Source organism: Juglans microcarpa x Juglans regia, chromosome 2D (assembly GCF_004785595.1).
Source record: "Juglans microcarpa x Juglans regia isolate MS1-56 chromosome 2D, Jm3101_v1.0, whole genome shotgun sequence".
NCBI lineage: Eukaryota > Viridiplantae > Streptophyta > Magnoliopsida > Fagales > Juglandaceae > Juglans > Juglans microcarpa x Juglans regia.
Window position 1 is genome coordinate 30,407,763 of NC_054596.1, and position 13,705 is coordinate 30,421,467.

The 13,705-nt window shown below is 38.1% G+C and overlaps 1 protein-coding gene across 2 annotated transcripts in view; it reads left to right on the forward strand.

Annotated features, from left to right (window-relative positions):
- LOC121250191 (Fanconi anemia group D2 protein homolog) overlaps positions 1-13,074 on the forward strand; it is a 38,979-nt gene extending 25,905 nt beyond the window's left edge. The window contains exons 17-30 of one of the 2 annotated variants that reach the window (XM_041149197.1): positions 7,595-8,069; positions 9,388-9,589; positions 9,674-9,807; positions 9,964-10,144; positions 10,258-10,487; positions 10,621-10,716; positions 10,833-10,916; positions 10,998-11,030; positions 11,133-11,267; positions 11,390-11,450; positions 11,529-11,584; positions 11,662-11,718; positions 11,820-11,940; positions 12,725-13,074. In XM_041149197.1, the coding sequence (XP_041005131.1) occupies positions 7,595-8,069; positions 9,388-9,589; positions 9,674-9,807; positions 9,964-10,144; positions 10,258-10,487; positions 10,621-10,716; positions 10,833-10,916; positions 10,998-11,030; positions 11,133-11,267; positions 11,390-11,450; positions 11,529-11,584; positions 11,662-11,718; positions 11,820-11,940; positions 12,725-12,873 (2,014 nt within the window). In that variant the 3' untranslated portion in view covers positions 12,874-13,074. Of the gene's footprint in view, positions 1-7,594; positions 8,070-9,387; positions 9,590-9,673; positions 9,808-9,963; positions 10,145-10,257; positions 10,488-10,620; positions 10,717-10,832; positions 10,917-10,980; positions 11,031-11,132; positions 11,268-11,389; positions 11,451-11,528; positions 11,585-11,661; positions 11,719-11,819; positions 11,941-12,724 lie in introns of those variants that run through there. The other variant, XR_005937729.1, reaches the window with a different exon arrangement.
- The last annotated feature ends 631 nt before the right edge of the window (positions 13,075-13,705 follow it).

Below are 13,705 nucleotides of genomic sequence, written 5' to 3' on the forward strand. Positions count from 1 at the left end.
CATAAAGGGAGCGACGAAGTTTACACACATGCGAAGTCGAAGAAGAAAACAATCCCGGGGGTGGCTTTATATAAATACACTCTTTAAGATCCCCGTGAAGAAAAACATTCTTGACATCCATTTAATGTAGTGGCCAATGATTGGAAGCAGCAAGAGCTAGAATCGTACAAACAATAGTCATCTTAGCCACAAGAGCAAAGGTCTCTTCATAATTGACACCATATTCCTGATTATTCCCAAGTGCAACAAGCCGAGCTTTGTAACGATCCAAACTTCCATTAGATCGAACCTTGACTGAGTAAATCCATTTGCAACCCAGAGGAACAATTATTGGAGGACATGGCTCAATGTCCCAAGTATGATTGGCCCCTAGAGCGGCAATTTCTTCCTGCATAGCTTGTTGCCAATAATCATGCTTGGCAGCTTGTGAGTAGCATGTGAGAATATCAAAATTGGACATTGTAGCAGTAAGAGCTGAAATAGAGGGGCTAGAAGAAAACTCATACCTATCCGGAAGTACAGACACTCGAGGAGAGCGACGTACCAAGGGCTCTGGAGGTGTTGCAACTGACTGGTTCTGGAGCATGGTAGGATCAGATATCGGGTGAGCCACTGAAAGAGACTATGGGCGGGAGCGTCTTGTATACATAATACCTGGTTTAAAGCGAGAGCTGACTTGATGAAGATTTGGGAACTGCTGCTCAAAGGAGGAGAGGACCACAGTAGAAGGAGAGGGCACATAGGACACATGAAAGAAATGTTGATTTTTAAAGAAAATAACATTCCTATGCATATGTAAAGTAGGATCATAGCAAACAAATCCCTTTTGACACACATTATATCCCAAGAATGCACATCTAATATATTGAGCAGATAATTTATGTCGCTCATGAGGAGGTAAATGAACAAAGCATTCACAACCAAAGGTACGAAGATTATCATAACTAGGTTGCTTACCAAATAATCGAAAATAGGGAGACTCCATGTGTAAGATTTGGGAAGGTAAACGATTAATCAAATGAGTAGCAGTTTTTATAGCCTCGACCCAGAACATGGATGGAACAGATGATTCTAACAAGAGAGTACATATCACGTCAAGAAGATGACGATTTTTGAGTTCGGCTACTCCATTCTGTAGAGGAGTAGCGGGACATGAACGTTGATGAATAATACCTTTAGAAGCCAAGAATGCCTGAAACTCAGTAGACAGATATTCACCACCAGAATCTGTGCGTAATGTCTTAATAGTTGCAGAAAATTGATTGTCAACATACGCTAAAAACGCAGTGAAAGTACGAAAATCTCAGATTTAGAACGAAGAAAATAAATCCAAGTAAATCTGCTATGATCATCAATGAAAGTCACATAGTATTTAAATTTTTCATGTGAACTAATTGGGAAAAGTCCCCAAACATCACTATGGATAAGATCAAAGTAGTGAGAAGCTCTACTAGCATGCAAAGGAAATGGAAGAGTTTTGTTTTTACCAAGTTTACAAGAATCACACTCGGGAGATAAAGAAGAACGTTCTTTATTACTAAGAAAATCAGAGTGCAATACATGAGATAAGATCTGAGTATTGGGATGACCTAAACGACGATGCCACACGATACTCAGATCAGGAACATTATTACAAACAAAAGACTTAATAGAAGAAACTGGAGAAAGTGCTGGAACAGGTAAAAATAGTGGAAACAAACGCCCCACTTTAGGTTCCTTCGCGATCGGCTCCCCCGTTACTTGGTCCTGCACAACACAACCATCACCAGAAAAATTAACAGCACAATTGTTATCGACTAATTGACCAACAGAAATAAAATTTGTGAAAAGCTGAGGAGCAAGAAACACATCAGTAAATTTAGAAGAGGCATCTCCGACAGCAGCTATTGGCAGTCTGAATGGCAGATTGACCAGCATAGGGCTGAACATGACATAGAGCGGTGGGTGTATTCGTCATGTGATTAGAAGCTCCTGAGTCTACGTACCAGAGTTTAGTAGACTTTTTACCTTGAAACCCCATTGTAGATAATGCCGAAATTAGCATCTGCTGCGCCATTTCTGGTGTGCAGTAATTTGCTTCAGGAGGTGCAAGATCAGAGGAAGCACCTGAGGAAGAGCCATGTGCTACAAAAGTTGCTGCGGGAGGAACAATAACAAAAGTCTGAAATGCTTGGGTCTGACGATTCTGGGTGTGGATACAACATTTTTTGATAATGTGACCCTTCTTCTTGCAATAAAAACAATATTTCTTAGGACAATTGGCAACAATATGCCATATTACTTGCAGCAGAAACACTGCAAATTTTTAGAATTCATAGATGATCCTGGGCAGTATAAGCCACAGTTGTCGTCCTGGAACTGCCATGAGATTGCTCCAGAATAACTTGAGTACTAAGACGTTCTTCGCGAAGTAACTCACCAAAATAAATATCAAGAAAAGGAATAGAAGATCTGTTCAGTAGAGAAGAGCGAACAGATTCATATTCCAGGCGTAGTTTCATAAGAAACTGATCACGCCGGCTAGTCTCGTGAAGAGTTTGAATAGTTGAAAGAGCGGCAACAGGAACATCCGCTATAACGAAATCAGTATATTCATACCAAAGAGTCAGAAATGCCGAGTAGTAGTCTTGGATGGAAAGACTACCGTGTTGAAACATGGCAATCGCATGTTCTAACTGAAAGTAAGAAGCATCATTAGCTTGATGATAAACCTTCTTCTAGTATTTCCACATAGATTGAGCGGAGCGATGAGCCCACAAGTTGGTAACAATATGTGGCTCCACTGAACCAAGAGGCCAAGACATTATCCGAGCATCAAGGACAACCCATGAAGGAGAAGCCCCTAGATCTTTGGATTTATCAGTATTGGATGTTTGGGCGACATCCATGCCATCAATATGACCCCAAAGACCTTTTCCCTTTAGGAAAAGTTCGAACTGAAATGTCCAAGTAGAGTAATTTATGATCGTAAACTTGACACACACATGTGGTGAGTCCATCACAAATAAATTTTGAGACAGTAAATCAACAAAAAAATTCAAAGCAGTCCAAAATAAAATGAGATAAGGACCTTTGACTTGTCTGTGAGAGGAAGCAGGGGCACGAGTGATAAACCGAGAGCCAAATGAGTCATTGTTCAGCAAGAGAAACCGAGAGCCACAAACAGAGAAGCTGAGAAAGGTGTTGCAATAACCACCAAGACAAGGAAAAAATGCCGAAATTACCACCAGAGGCAAGCTGCGATAATCATGAAGGCACAGAAGTGCCGAGATGCCCACCAGAAACAAGGTGCGAGAGGCACGGAGATGCAAAAATACCGAAATACCAGCCAGAAGGATGCTGCGACAGTCACGAAGGCACAAAAGTGCCGAAAACACCTAGACCAAGAAGCACAATTCTGAGAAGATGAGAACTGCACGTTGGACTCACCAAAAAACAACCCAGACGAAGCCGAAAAAAAACAAAACACCCAGACGAAGCCAAAAAATCCCACGAGATGCTGCTGCGACAGCAGAACACCCAAACCCAAAAAAATAGACGTGCCGAAAGTCTCCAAAACCGAAAAGAAGGAAAAAAAAAATCGAAGGAAACAAAGAGCTTAGTAGTCAGCTCTTGATACCATGTCAAAATAGATCAAATTTTTGTATGAATGGCCAAATCCCTTGACCTTTGAGTTATCTGTATATTATATAGAAACTTTACAAGAGAACTATACATGGGAAGAAACTAATTGCCGAGTGATTCTAGCATTCTAGCCTTATATGGAAACTATATATTCTATCAATATGCTAACTGTACAAACCTAAGTAAAGGAAGTAAAGATAAAATAAGGAAAGAAGAATGATTAATGGACAGCTTTACAGCAAAGCTGTCCATTGACATTCTCTTCCAACAAAAATTTTTGGGTGTGATATCTCATATGATAAGGATAAGGATAGGTGATGTATAAGATCCCATATTGCTTGGAAAGGTGAAATTTGTGCTCTTTATAAGGTTCCAATGGGGTTTCAATTGTATCATTGACTAGTCTTTTTGGAGTATAGGCCATGTGGTTTGGGTCTTCCCTTGGGGTGTTACAATAGTATCAGTGTCTATCCTAACTAGAAATGTGAGATTTGAGCCGTGCCACCTACAACGGATAGACCCGACAAGGACGTCGGGAATTTAAGGGGGGTAGATTGTGATATCCTATATGATAAGGATAAAGGTAAGTGGTGTATGAGATCCCACATTGCTTAGGAAGGAGAAATTCGTGCTCTTTATAGGTTCTAATGGGGCTCCAATTGTATCATTGACTAGTCCTTTTGGAGTATAGGCTATGTAGTTTAGGTCTTCCATTGGGGCGTTACATTGGGTGTGTTTGCTATGTTTATAACCTTGACCTAGGCTTTGATAAACTTGATCTCCGTTCTACCAAGTGTCTCTTCGTTGGTTATTCCCAAACTCAAAAAGGATATCGCTCCTATAGCCTTGTTCTTAGACACTACTTCACGAGTGTTGATGTTACCTTCTTTGAGTCCATATTCTATTTTTCGAATACATCTTCAAGTGTTGAGTGTGATCCTCTACCATTATCTACTCTTACACTACCTCCTTCACCCTCACCCAACCTTACCCAACCCTCCTCAGTCCCTTCGCCAGTTCCTTTACAGGTTTTCTCGCATCGCTTGCGGCCGTCGACTCCCATGGCCCAACTAGTCGTGTCTCCGTCTTCAGATCCTAAGTTGTCTAGTATTTCAGACTCTCCACCTATTGCTCTCCACAAAGGTAATCGTTCTTGTGTTACTCAACATCCAATTAGCCAATTTGTTTCATATCATGCCTTATCTTCATCATTCTCATGTTTTACATCTCAACTTTCAAAACTTTTTATTCCGAAAACAATTCAGGATGCTATATCTGATCCGGGATGGAGGACAGCTATGAAAAATGAAATGGATGCCCTTCACCATAACGGGACATGGGATCTCATTCCACTACCACCTGGTAAACAACCCGTTGGCTATAAATGGGTATATACTATTAAATTCCATCTTGATGGTTCTGTGGAACGTCTGAATGCAAAGGGCTACACTCAAACCTATGGCATTGACTACAAAGAGACCTTCTCCCCAGTTGCCAAAATCTCTTATGTTCAAGTGTCGATCTCTTTTGCTACTAATTTAGATTGGTCCTTATTTCAGCTTGATGTTAAAAATGCATTTCTACATGGCGACTTGCATGAGGAAGTTTATATGGAGCAACCACCTGGGTTTGTTGCTCAGGGGAGTATTGAGGTACTGTATGCAAGTTAAAGAAGGCATTATATGTTTTGAAACAATCTCCTCGAGCATGGTTTGGGAGGTTCTCTGATGCTATATTGGCATTTGGTCATCATAGATGTCAAACAGACCACTCGGTATTTCACTTACATAGTGATACATGTCACATTTTGTTGGTTGTATATGTGGATGACATTGTAATTACTAGGAGTGACTCTGCTGGAATTGCTAGACTAAAACAGTTTTTACATTCTTAGTTCCAAACAAAAGACTTGGGCAAGCTTAGATATTTCCTTGGAATTGAAGTCAGTAGATCTAAAAAGGTTATCAATTTATCTCAGAGGAAATATGTAGTTGACCTTCGAGAAGAAATTGACATGTTAGGTGCACGACCTATTGACACTCTTATGGACCCAAATCATACATTCTTGAAAGAGGAAGGGAATTTGTTTGTAGATCCAGGTAGGTATCAAAAACTTGATGGGTAATTAAATTGTCTCACTATCACTAGACCAGACATCTCTTATACAATGAGTGTACTGAGTCAGTTTTTACAAACGCCACGGGTCTCACATTGGGATGCTGTAATTCATATTCGTTATCTTAAGTGAGCCCCTGACCTTGGATTGTTGTTTCGACCAAATGGACATCACAGAGTTGAAGCATTTTCAGATGCTGATTGGGCAGGATCTCCTTTAGATAGATCTACTACTGGATATTGTACCTTTGTGGGAGGTAACTTGGTTACATGGAAGAGTAAGAAACAAGAAGTAGTAGCTCGGTCTAGTGCAGAAGTCGAATATAGGGCAATGGCTCACACTGCTAATGAACTGACATGGTTGCAACACTTCCTCCAAGAGATTGGGTTTCCAGCTCCTATTCCTCTTAAGCTATTTTGTGATCATCAAGCTGTAGTGCATATTGCCTGTAATCCTATGTTCCATGAGATGACTAAACATATAGAGATTGATTGTCACTTCATTCGCGATAAGATACTAAGTGGTGACATTTCTACATCTTTTGTGAAGTCTACTGATCAACTCGTAGATATGTTCACTAAGTTATTGTGTTGTAGTCGTTTAAAGCTTATTTGTTTAAAGTTGGGTTTATATGATATATGTGCCCCAGCTTGAGGGGGAGTGTTAGAGGACATGGTTGTAATTAGTGTAATATGTGAGGGTATAAAGGTCAATTGTATGTAGGGTATATATATGGTTGTATATCAGTGAATAAAGTAGGTTTTTGTCCCATGTGTTTGTACACACATAATGTGCTCTAATGCTGGTAAAATAAGGCATTTGCTACTGCAGCGTTACTTTCATCCTTGTTTTCTTCATTAAACTTTTTTTTACATTTTACCTCAGTATAAGTTTTGTCTTTGTTTTCTGGTTGCTCTTGTCAAAGCCTCTCTCTCTCTCTCTCTCTCTCTCTCTCTCTCTCTGTAGTTATGTTTTTAAACATTCACTTGCATATATCACTCAGTTTTGGCCATCTTATTCTATTCTTTGTATACACAAATATATTTCCATGTGTGTGTGTGAAAAACTTTTGAGTAAGTTTTGTGAAGAAAAATAATCAAAAGTAAATTCGATTTTTCCCTTCTGACCACGGAGAATGCACAAATGTAAACCCTGGAAGATAGATGTGGATGGGAGCCTTTCAGACAAGTCATGTTGCTTACACTTGACAAGTATTACTTAAGGAAAATATAAAACTTGCACAATAAAAGATTGGGTTGTAATTCTCATAGCTTTTCTATTTATCTCAGGATTGTAAAAATTAAAGGAGCCAATTAGTCAATTTTCTTGAGAACTATCAAATATGGACATGAATGTGACTTTATTTTGCTTGAAGGTCTCTAAGATGGATTGGTACTTCTTCTTTGTGTCCTTAAAAGAAAGTTGAATAATGTGTGGGAGCCCCACTGCAAGCATGCTTTCTCCACTAATGTGAGCTCTGAACAGATGATTTTGCAACAAGATTAGGAAATTCTATTTCGGATAAGAGACTATTGTATGACCGACCTTTGTGCCTTGCACAGGGTTCTGATGTAAAAGCAGAATGGGATTGTGAAATTTGTCGCAAATGAGGGCAAAAGTAAAAGTTAGTGTTGCATTAATTGGGTGCTCAAAATGAAATTTGACATTTTTATGTGCACACACAGACTCATGCAATTTTTCTGTTTTGAAGATGGCAGGGTTTATGCTGCAATTTTTTTTATCGCAATCTAAACTGGTTGCTTCCTATCTAATTACTGAATTACTAGGTTTCAATAGTTACAAAGGGATGAAAATGCTTCAGGATGAAAAATATGACAAGTTTTGATTATGCAGATATTTGGAGATCTTATTGAACAATTCCATTGAACAACACCCTATATTGCTGCCTGAGCTTCATTGTTATGTTGATCATTTTGGATCTTCACTCCTAAACCATTCTAACCATACGGGGCATGTCGAAAAGAACAATCAACAGAAGACACAAGAGTGCACCTTGCCTAAGAGCAATAGAAGAGGCAAGAAGATATCAAAAGCCCCAAGCTCAGATACCAATAGAAAACTCCAGCAGCCCACAATATTGGATGTGCTGAAGAAAGCAGGAGCTATGACTAGCCAAGAAGTGCCAAATAAGGAGTCTTCTGGTCTAATTTCACAGGGAAGCTCATCCAAGTCACAAGATCAATACCTCTGTGACCCTGATAAGCTGGTAACTGTTGATGTTTCTCCAGTTGCCAAAGCTCTGGAAACGCAGAGATACAAATTCAGGCCTCTTCTGGTTCAATGCTTTTCCATTTTGACATTTTCAGAGGTGTGTCAGCATACATTGAATTTGAGATTAGTAATACATTGCATTTGCAAAGTATCACCTGCAGCATCTTGTGAATTAATGCGACTCTAGTTTTTGAAAACCTTTTCTCTGTTGATATATTTTCTTCAATAAAGAACAGAGTAACTATAATTTTATGACCATGGATTTTCTGCATGTGCTTTATTATGAAGTATTTGTTTCTTGAATAATTCAGGCAAAATTATTCACATTTAGGATCGTTATATTTTATTTTCATAGATCTATCAACTGGATTATGAGAGTGCTTAAGAAAATGAAGAGGTATTGTGATAGTTTTCTTATTTTACATCTGTGCATGAAGTTATACTGTGAAGGTTTTTGAGGAATTAGTGGGAGCAAGAAGACTGGGCATGTATAAATTTTACGATGACAATGAAATCTAACTTGCAAATGTCAAAAAGGAGTTTTTACATAAAACCAATAACAGTTACATTTTAGGTTTAGTTATTCATGCAATAAATATATGCTCTTTCCGTCTCTTCCTCCATTGAGTAATATTACATGTTTGTGTTGGAATTTATGATTCTATTAGCATTGACATATATGAACTGCTCATAGTTTCAGTCAGGATTGCCTTGTTGAGAAGGCCAGCATTCATTAGGTATCAATTACTAGGTGAGCTGATTTTTACAACCCAATCTACAGAGGTCATCAAGCTCTAATGGAAATTCTGAAGCTCATGCTTGTTTCTGATTGTTTTAATCTGAATTGCTCTTGGTTCAAGCACCTAACAATTGCACTTAATGAAAATTTGGCAAATGAAAGTTTCTTCTGTACACTAGGATTCAAGGTATATAATCATCTGGTCATAAGACAATTTACTTTTAGCAGTTAAAACTTGCAAGCTGTATGAGATTAACTCATGCAGGTATAAGTCCTCTCTGATTTTGTCTTATTTTCTTAGGAAATACAGAACCTTTAATTGTGCAAAATGTGTAGGTTGTCAAAGGGCACTTAATGGAAGTTCCATAAACATACATTGTGTAGAATAACGTTTCTTGCACCACTTTTAATGATAACGTCTGTTGCATTGCTCATTGATAAAACTGAGATCAGTTCAGATGTGCTGTGCCCACATTTTATAGAGCTAAAAACTATTTTCTTCTTGGTCTTTATTAGACCTATGCAACTTATTTGAGAAGAATGGTGGGATTTTTTACACTTTTCAATTATACACTGATTCTGGTTCAGAAGTTTCTTCCTTTCTTTCTTTCTGTCTTTTTTCGTTTTTTTTTTTAATGAAGTTATAAACCCGGAAAACGTTGCTATTGTATGCTAGTTACCTCTATTTTTGTATCTTCTGCGGGATCTTCACTACAAGCTGGATTATTTCACTCCAGCCAAACAATTATTGGCTAGAAGCCCAAGTCCCCCAGCTGGGTTCACCAGGATGGCAGTCAATGAATTCTTGACCAAAATCACACCACTCTTTCCAAGTCTTCGGAAGCATTTCAACAGTGCACTGTTTATACTAAGAGGAAGTAAGATGGTGGCTTTTAACTTGGTTGGATTAATACTATAACAGAGCTTCAATATTCTTGCAATCTTAAATCAATACTTTCTAGGTGATGAAACCTGTCAAGAGCATTGGAATGTTCATTCTTCTTCTGCTGAGAACCCAGATGTACCCAATCTTGTGCTTTCAAGATCTGCAGTTTCTATGTCTACTTTCAAAGAAACACTTCATTGTTTCAGGAAGGTCAAATTTTTACCCTTTTGTCAGTCTCTTTTTTTTTTTTTTTTGGGGGGGGGGGGGGGGGGGGGGGGGGATGGGCGTTGTGCTCTATCTAAACAATACCTCGAAAGTTATCATATAAAAACCTAACAAACAATTCATTGTAATGCTTGAGCACAGATGCTAAGTCTTTCTTCTATTCAGAAAGAACATAGAATTCTGTCAGATCTGCTTGAAGCATTCCAGCCCATCAAGTCACCCGATGCTGTTTTATCAGACATATGTTCCAACGTTTCACAAGGGACTTTGGAATATTTATATTTAGGGGCTTATTCATACATTGAAAGTATCTTGGACATAGGTATATAATTCTGTTTTGATTCTTATAGTTATCTATGGTGCTCTTAGTTATTTTATTACTACCCTTATTAGTATTATTATAACTGCATTGGTATTGGCATCTTGTTGCTGCAGTATGCTCCTTTTCCTTCATGCTGGCATCAGAATCTCTTCTTACTCTAGAATCAACTGTAAACTCGTTCCAGAAATTTCTTGATAAGTTGGATGAAAATGGTAAAAGTAGACACTCTGATTTTATCCATGGTGTTCTTCCTACCTTAAGAAGCAGACTTGGAGCTTCTGCTCAAAAGCTTTTAAGGCAGAACTGGGACAACAGCCAAGTTCTGAGTGTTTGGAAGAATAAAGTAAACCGTCTATGATATGTTTTCTAGTTCATTATCTCCTTATTTTTATTTTTGGCAGTGCTCAGGAATGATCTTAGCACTTATACAATATTTGTGTTTCCCTACATAGAGTCAAACATTCTGATTTTTGCAGGGAGATATTCTAGAAAAAATATTGCAGATTTACTTGGAAAATAGTGAGTCAACTTCTGATTTGCTGGATGACCTTGCCTGCTCTGTACTGCCTCAGGTGCTTGAATGTCTTCAATACATTTTGTATTGCATTCGCCATTTAACATTTAGACATTGGGTGACTTCATGATCCTATGCTGGATCTCAATCATGGTTGTTCCCTTTCTGGAGCAGGTTTCTTCAAGAAAGGAAGAAGATGATCTTCATGGTTTTCCAACTCTATGTTCTGCAACGTTTGTTGTTTGGTACAGAGTGCTGGTAAGGGATCTCTTGTTTCCTGTTTTGATTTTTGTTATGCTGTTTCTTGATGGAGATGTCACAGACCGGTGTTATGTGCAGCATGAAGAGAATCTTACTGTTCTTAACAAATTGGTGAGCAGTAGAGTCTATCATTGAATCTTTCATATCATATATGAGTTGATCAATTTACCATGTCAAAGGATTAGACTTTTACTCTTCATTTCCCATTACTAGGTTAAGGAAGTTGTTCTCTTAGAGAAACTCAGAGCTAGTGTTCAACTTCAAACTGTTGAAGAGCTTTTGGTCAAACTGCAACATTCTGTGAAGGTGGTGGTATCATTGGTTAACATGTGCAGAAAACATCACAAGGTATATAAATGGAGCGATCTGGTTTTCTTTATCAAAAGTTGTTTTGCAGTTGGAGATTTGTCACCTTAAGTTCAGATGTTTCAGCATCAGGAAAATGTTGATATTCTAAAATGATGTTACAGGTAACTGTGCATGCCATGGCTGTCAAGTATGGTGGGAAGTTTGTTGACTCTTTTTTAAAAGGTATGGGGTGGAGGTTTTTGGCATACAATGATCTGAGGTACTAATTTTTTGGGGTACTGAAATCCGAATACTCTCCAGTTTTTGACTTCTTACAGGCCCACTTCAATATGTTCAATGAGCTTATTATCCACTTGGTATGATAAGGTGCACCATATTTCTTCTGGTATTAATTTCAGCTGGATGTTCTAGAGATTTAGGAATTTATTTTCAGGTGAAAGAGCTTCAAAAGGCCACAAGAATGATACAGACACTATGTTCTGAAGCAAAGGTTTAACTTATATTTCAACTCTATCTTTAAAAAAATATTGGAAAATGGTGAGATTAAATGATCCTCGTTCTCACTTATTTATCTTATCAATTTGTAAAAAGGGCTTGAAACAAACAGTTATCACCAGCAAAATCCCGGCTACAAAGAGATCTATGGAACGCTTCTTGTTTTGTGTCAAGGCTTTGCTCCACACAACATCAAGTGGATGCTCTTTCTGGATGGGTAAGCAATGAATCCTTGTTCTTTGCTGAAAGTACCTAGTTGATCTGAATAATTCCACAGAGACTAAAATCTTCTTTGTTACCAGTACCCATAAATTTGTTGATCTTTACTTGGATTCAGTCTTGTCATTCTATGATAAAATTACCCATATTTCCCTACAAAGGAACATCACTGATACTTGACTTTGGTGCCTTGTTCAGAATAGTTTTTGAATTTCACTTACATCACCATGTGAACAGTTATAGCATGTGCTTCACCTGATCTTTAGGATTAAGGTGATGATTTTGAGGTGTGAAGGAAATCAGATATTCGGGGGCTTACTACTAGTTACTGTGCTCTGAGTTTGCACTGCCAAACTAATCGCAGAAGCTCAGCTGGAGATATAACCAGTGGTGCGAATTTGAAGTTTGATGTAACTTTGGCTGTAACTCTGGAATATTTCTGCCAATTCCAATAATATAATTGTTGTCAAGGGCTTAAAGCAATCTAGGTTTACTTCAGTCTAAGAGCAAAACTTGGTTGGCTAGTTATAAATTAATTCAAATATGATTGGAATTAGTATCTTTTTCTAGATTTGTCAAAAGTTTTGGTGAACAAATATATATTTGGACTTATAAAAAATATACAAATATTATATATATATATATATGGATTTAAACTGAATTTATTGCTTTTGTACTATTTTCTTTGTTGGTGTTATTGAATGCTATTTTCATCCTTAGATCGAGGTGTTCATAACGTCTGTATATGGTTCATCACTAACCCTTCATTTCTCTTTTGATAGGGAATCTAAAGCATAAAGACTTGATGGGGCAGGTGGTGAGCTCGCAGGCATATGTGGACGAACAAAATAACCATGTTGTAGAAAATTCAGCAGATGATGATGATGAACCTGCCATTGTTGCTACTGAAGATTGCAGAGAAGTAGAGTAATTAGTGACTTAGTTCCCTCAAAGTGTTAAGAACCCGTGTATATGTGTCTGCTGCTGCTTCTTCAACCCAAATTGCAAAGAAAGAAAGAATCAATGTAAAAAAAAAAGAAAAAGAAAAATGAGAATTCAAGAAGATGATACTTCTGGTTTTCGAGGAACCAGAGCCTCCAAGAATGCAAATTGCATTGATATATTTTCTTCAGTGTTTTCCTCATACATACGACGGCTTTTTTATACAATTCAAGATTACAGTTTATTTCATTACAATGAAAGGGTATTTAATTAACTTTTCCCAATTAATGAACACGTGCCTCTCACATGCTCCTTTGTATTCCTTTGCTCTTCACTTTGACTGTTATCTTCAACTTTACCCACTGCCACTGTACTTTCCCCTCACTTCCTTGTGTTCGTCCATTTCAATCTTCCATTTCTCCACAGGTCATGACATTCCCTTCCCCATCAAAAGACCATGCCCACAGGGTTAGGGTCCTGGCACCTAACTGGTCACAGGAACCCATGATGAATCATCTTTAGGTTCTCCCTTCCACCTAACAAGGAGCTCAATCAAAGGCTTATTGTCCACAGCACACATTCGGCATTGGAGGATAATCAGTCCTGACTCCTCCATGTGAATCTAACAGAGGCAATGAAGATGGAACTAGTGCTGATGATCCCACATGTTTCTTCAAGGACACGAAAAAAACTGGATGAACTAAAGCATTGGTAGGTAATTCCAATCTATATGGCACCACCAATGCGCTACAAAATCTTAAATGGGCCAAAAAATCTTGATGGTTGGTGCTAACTTGTAATTAGCACGATGAGCCACACTG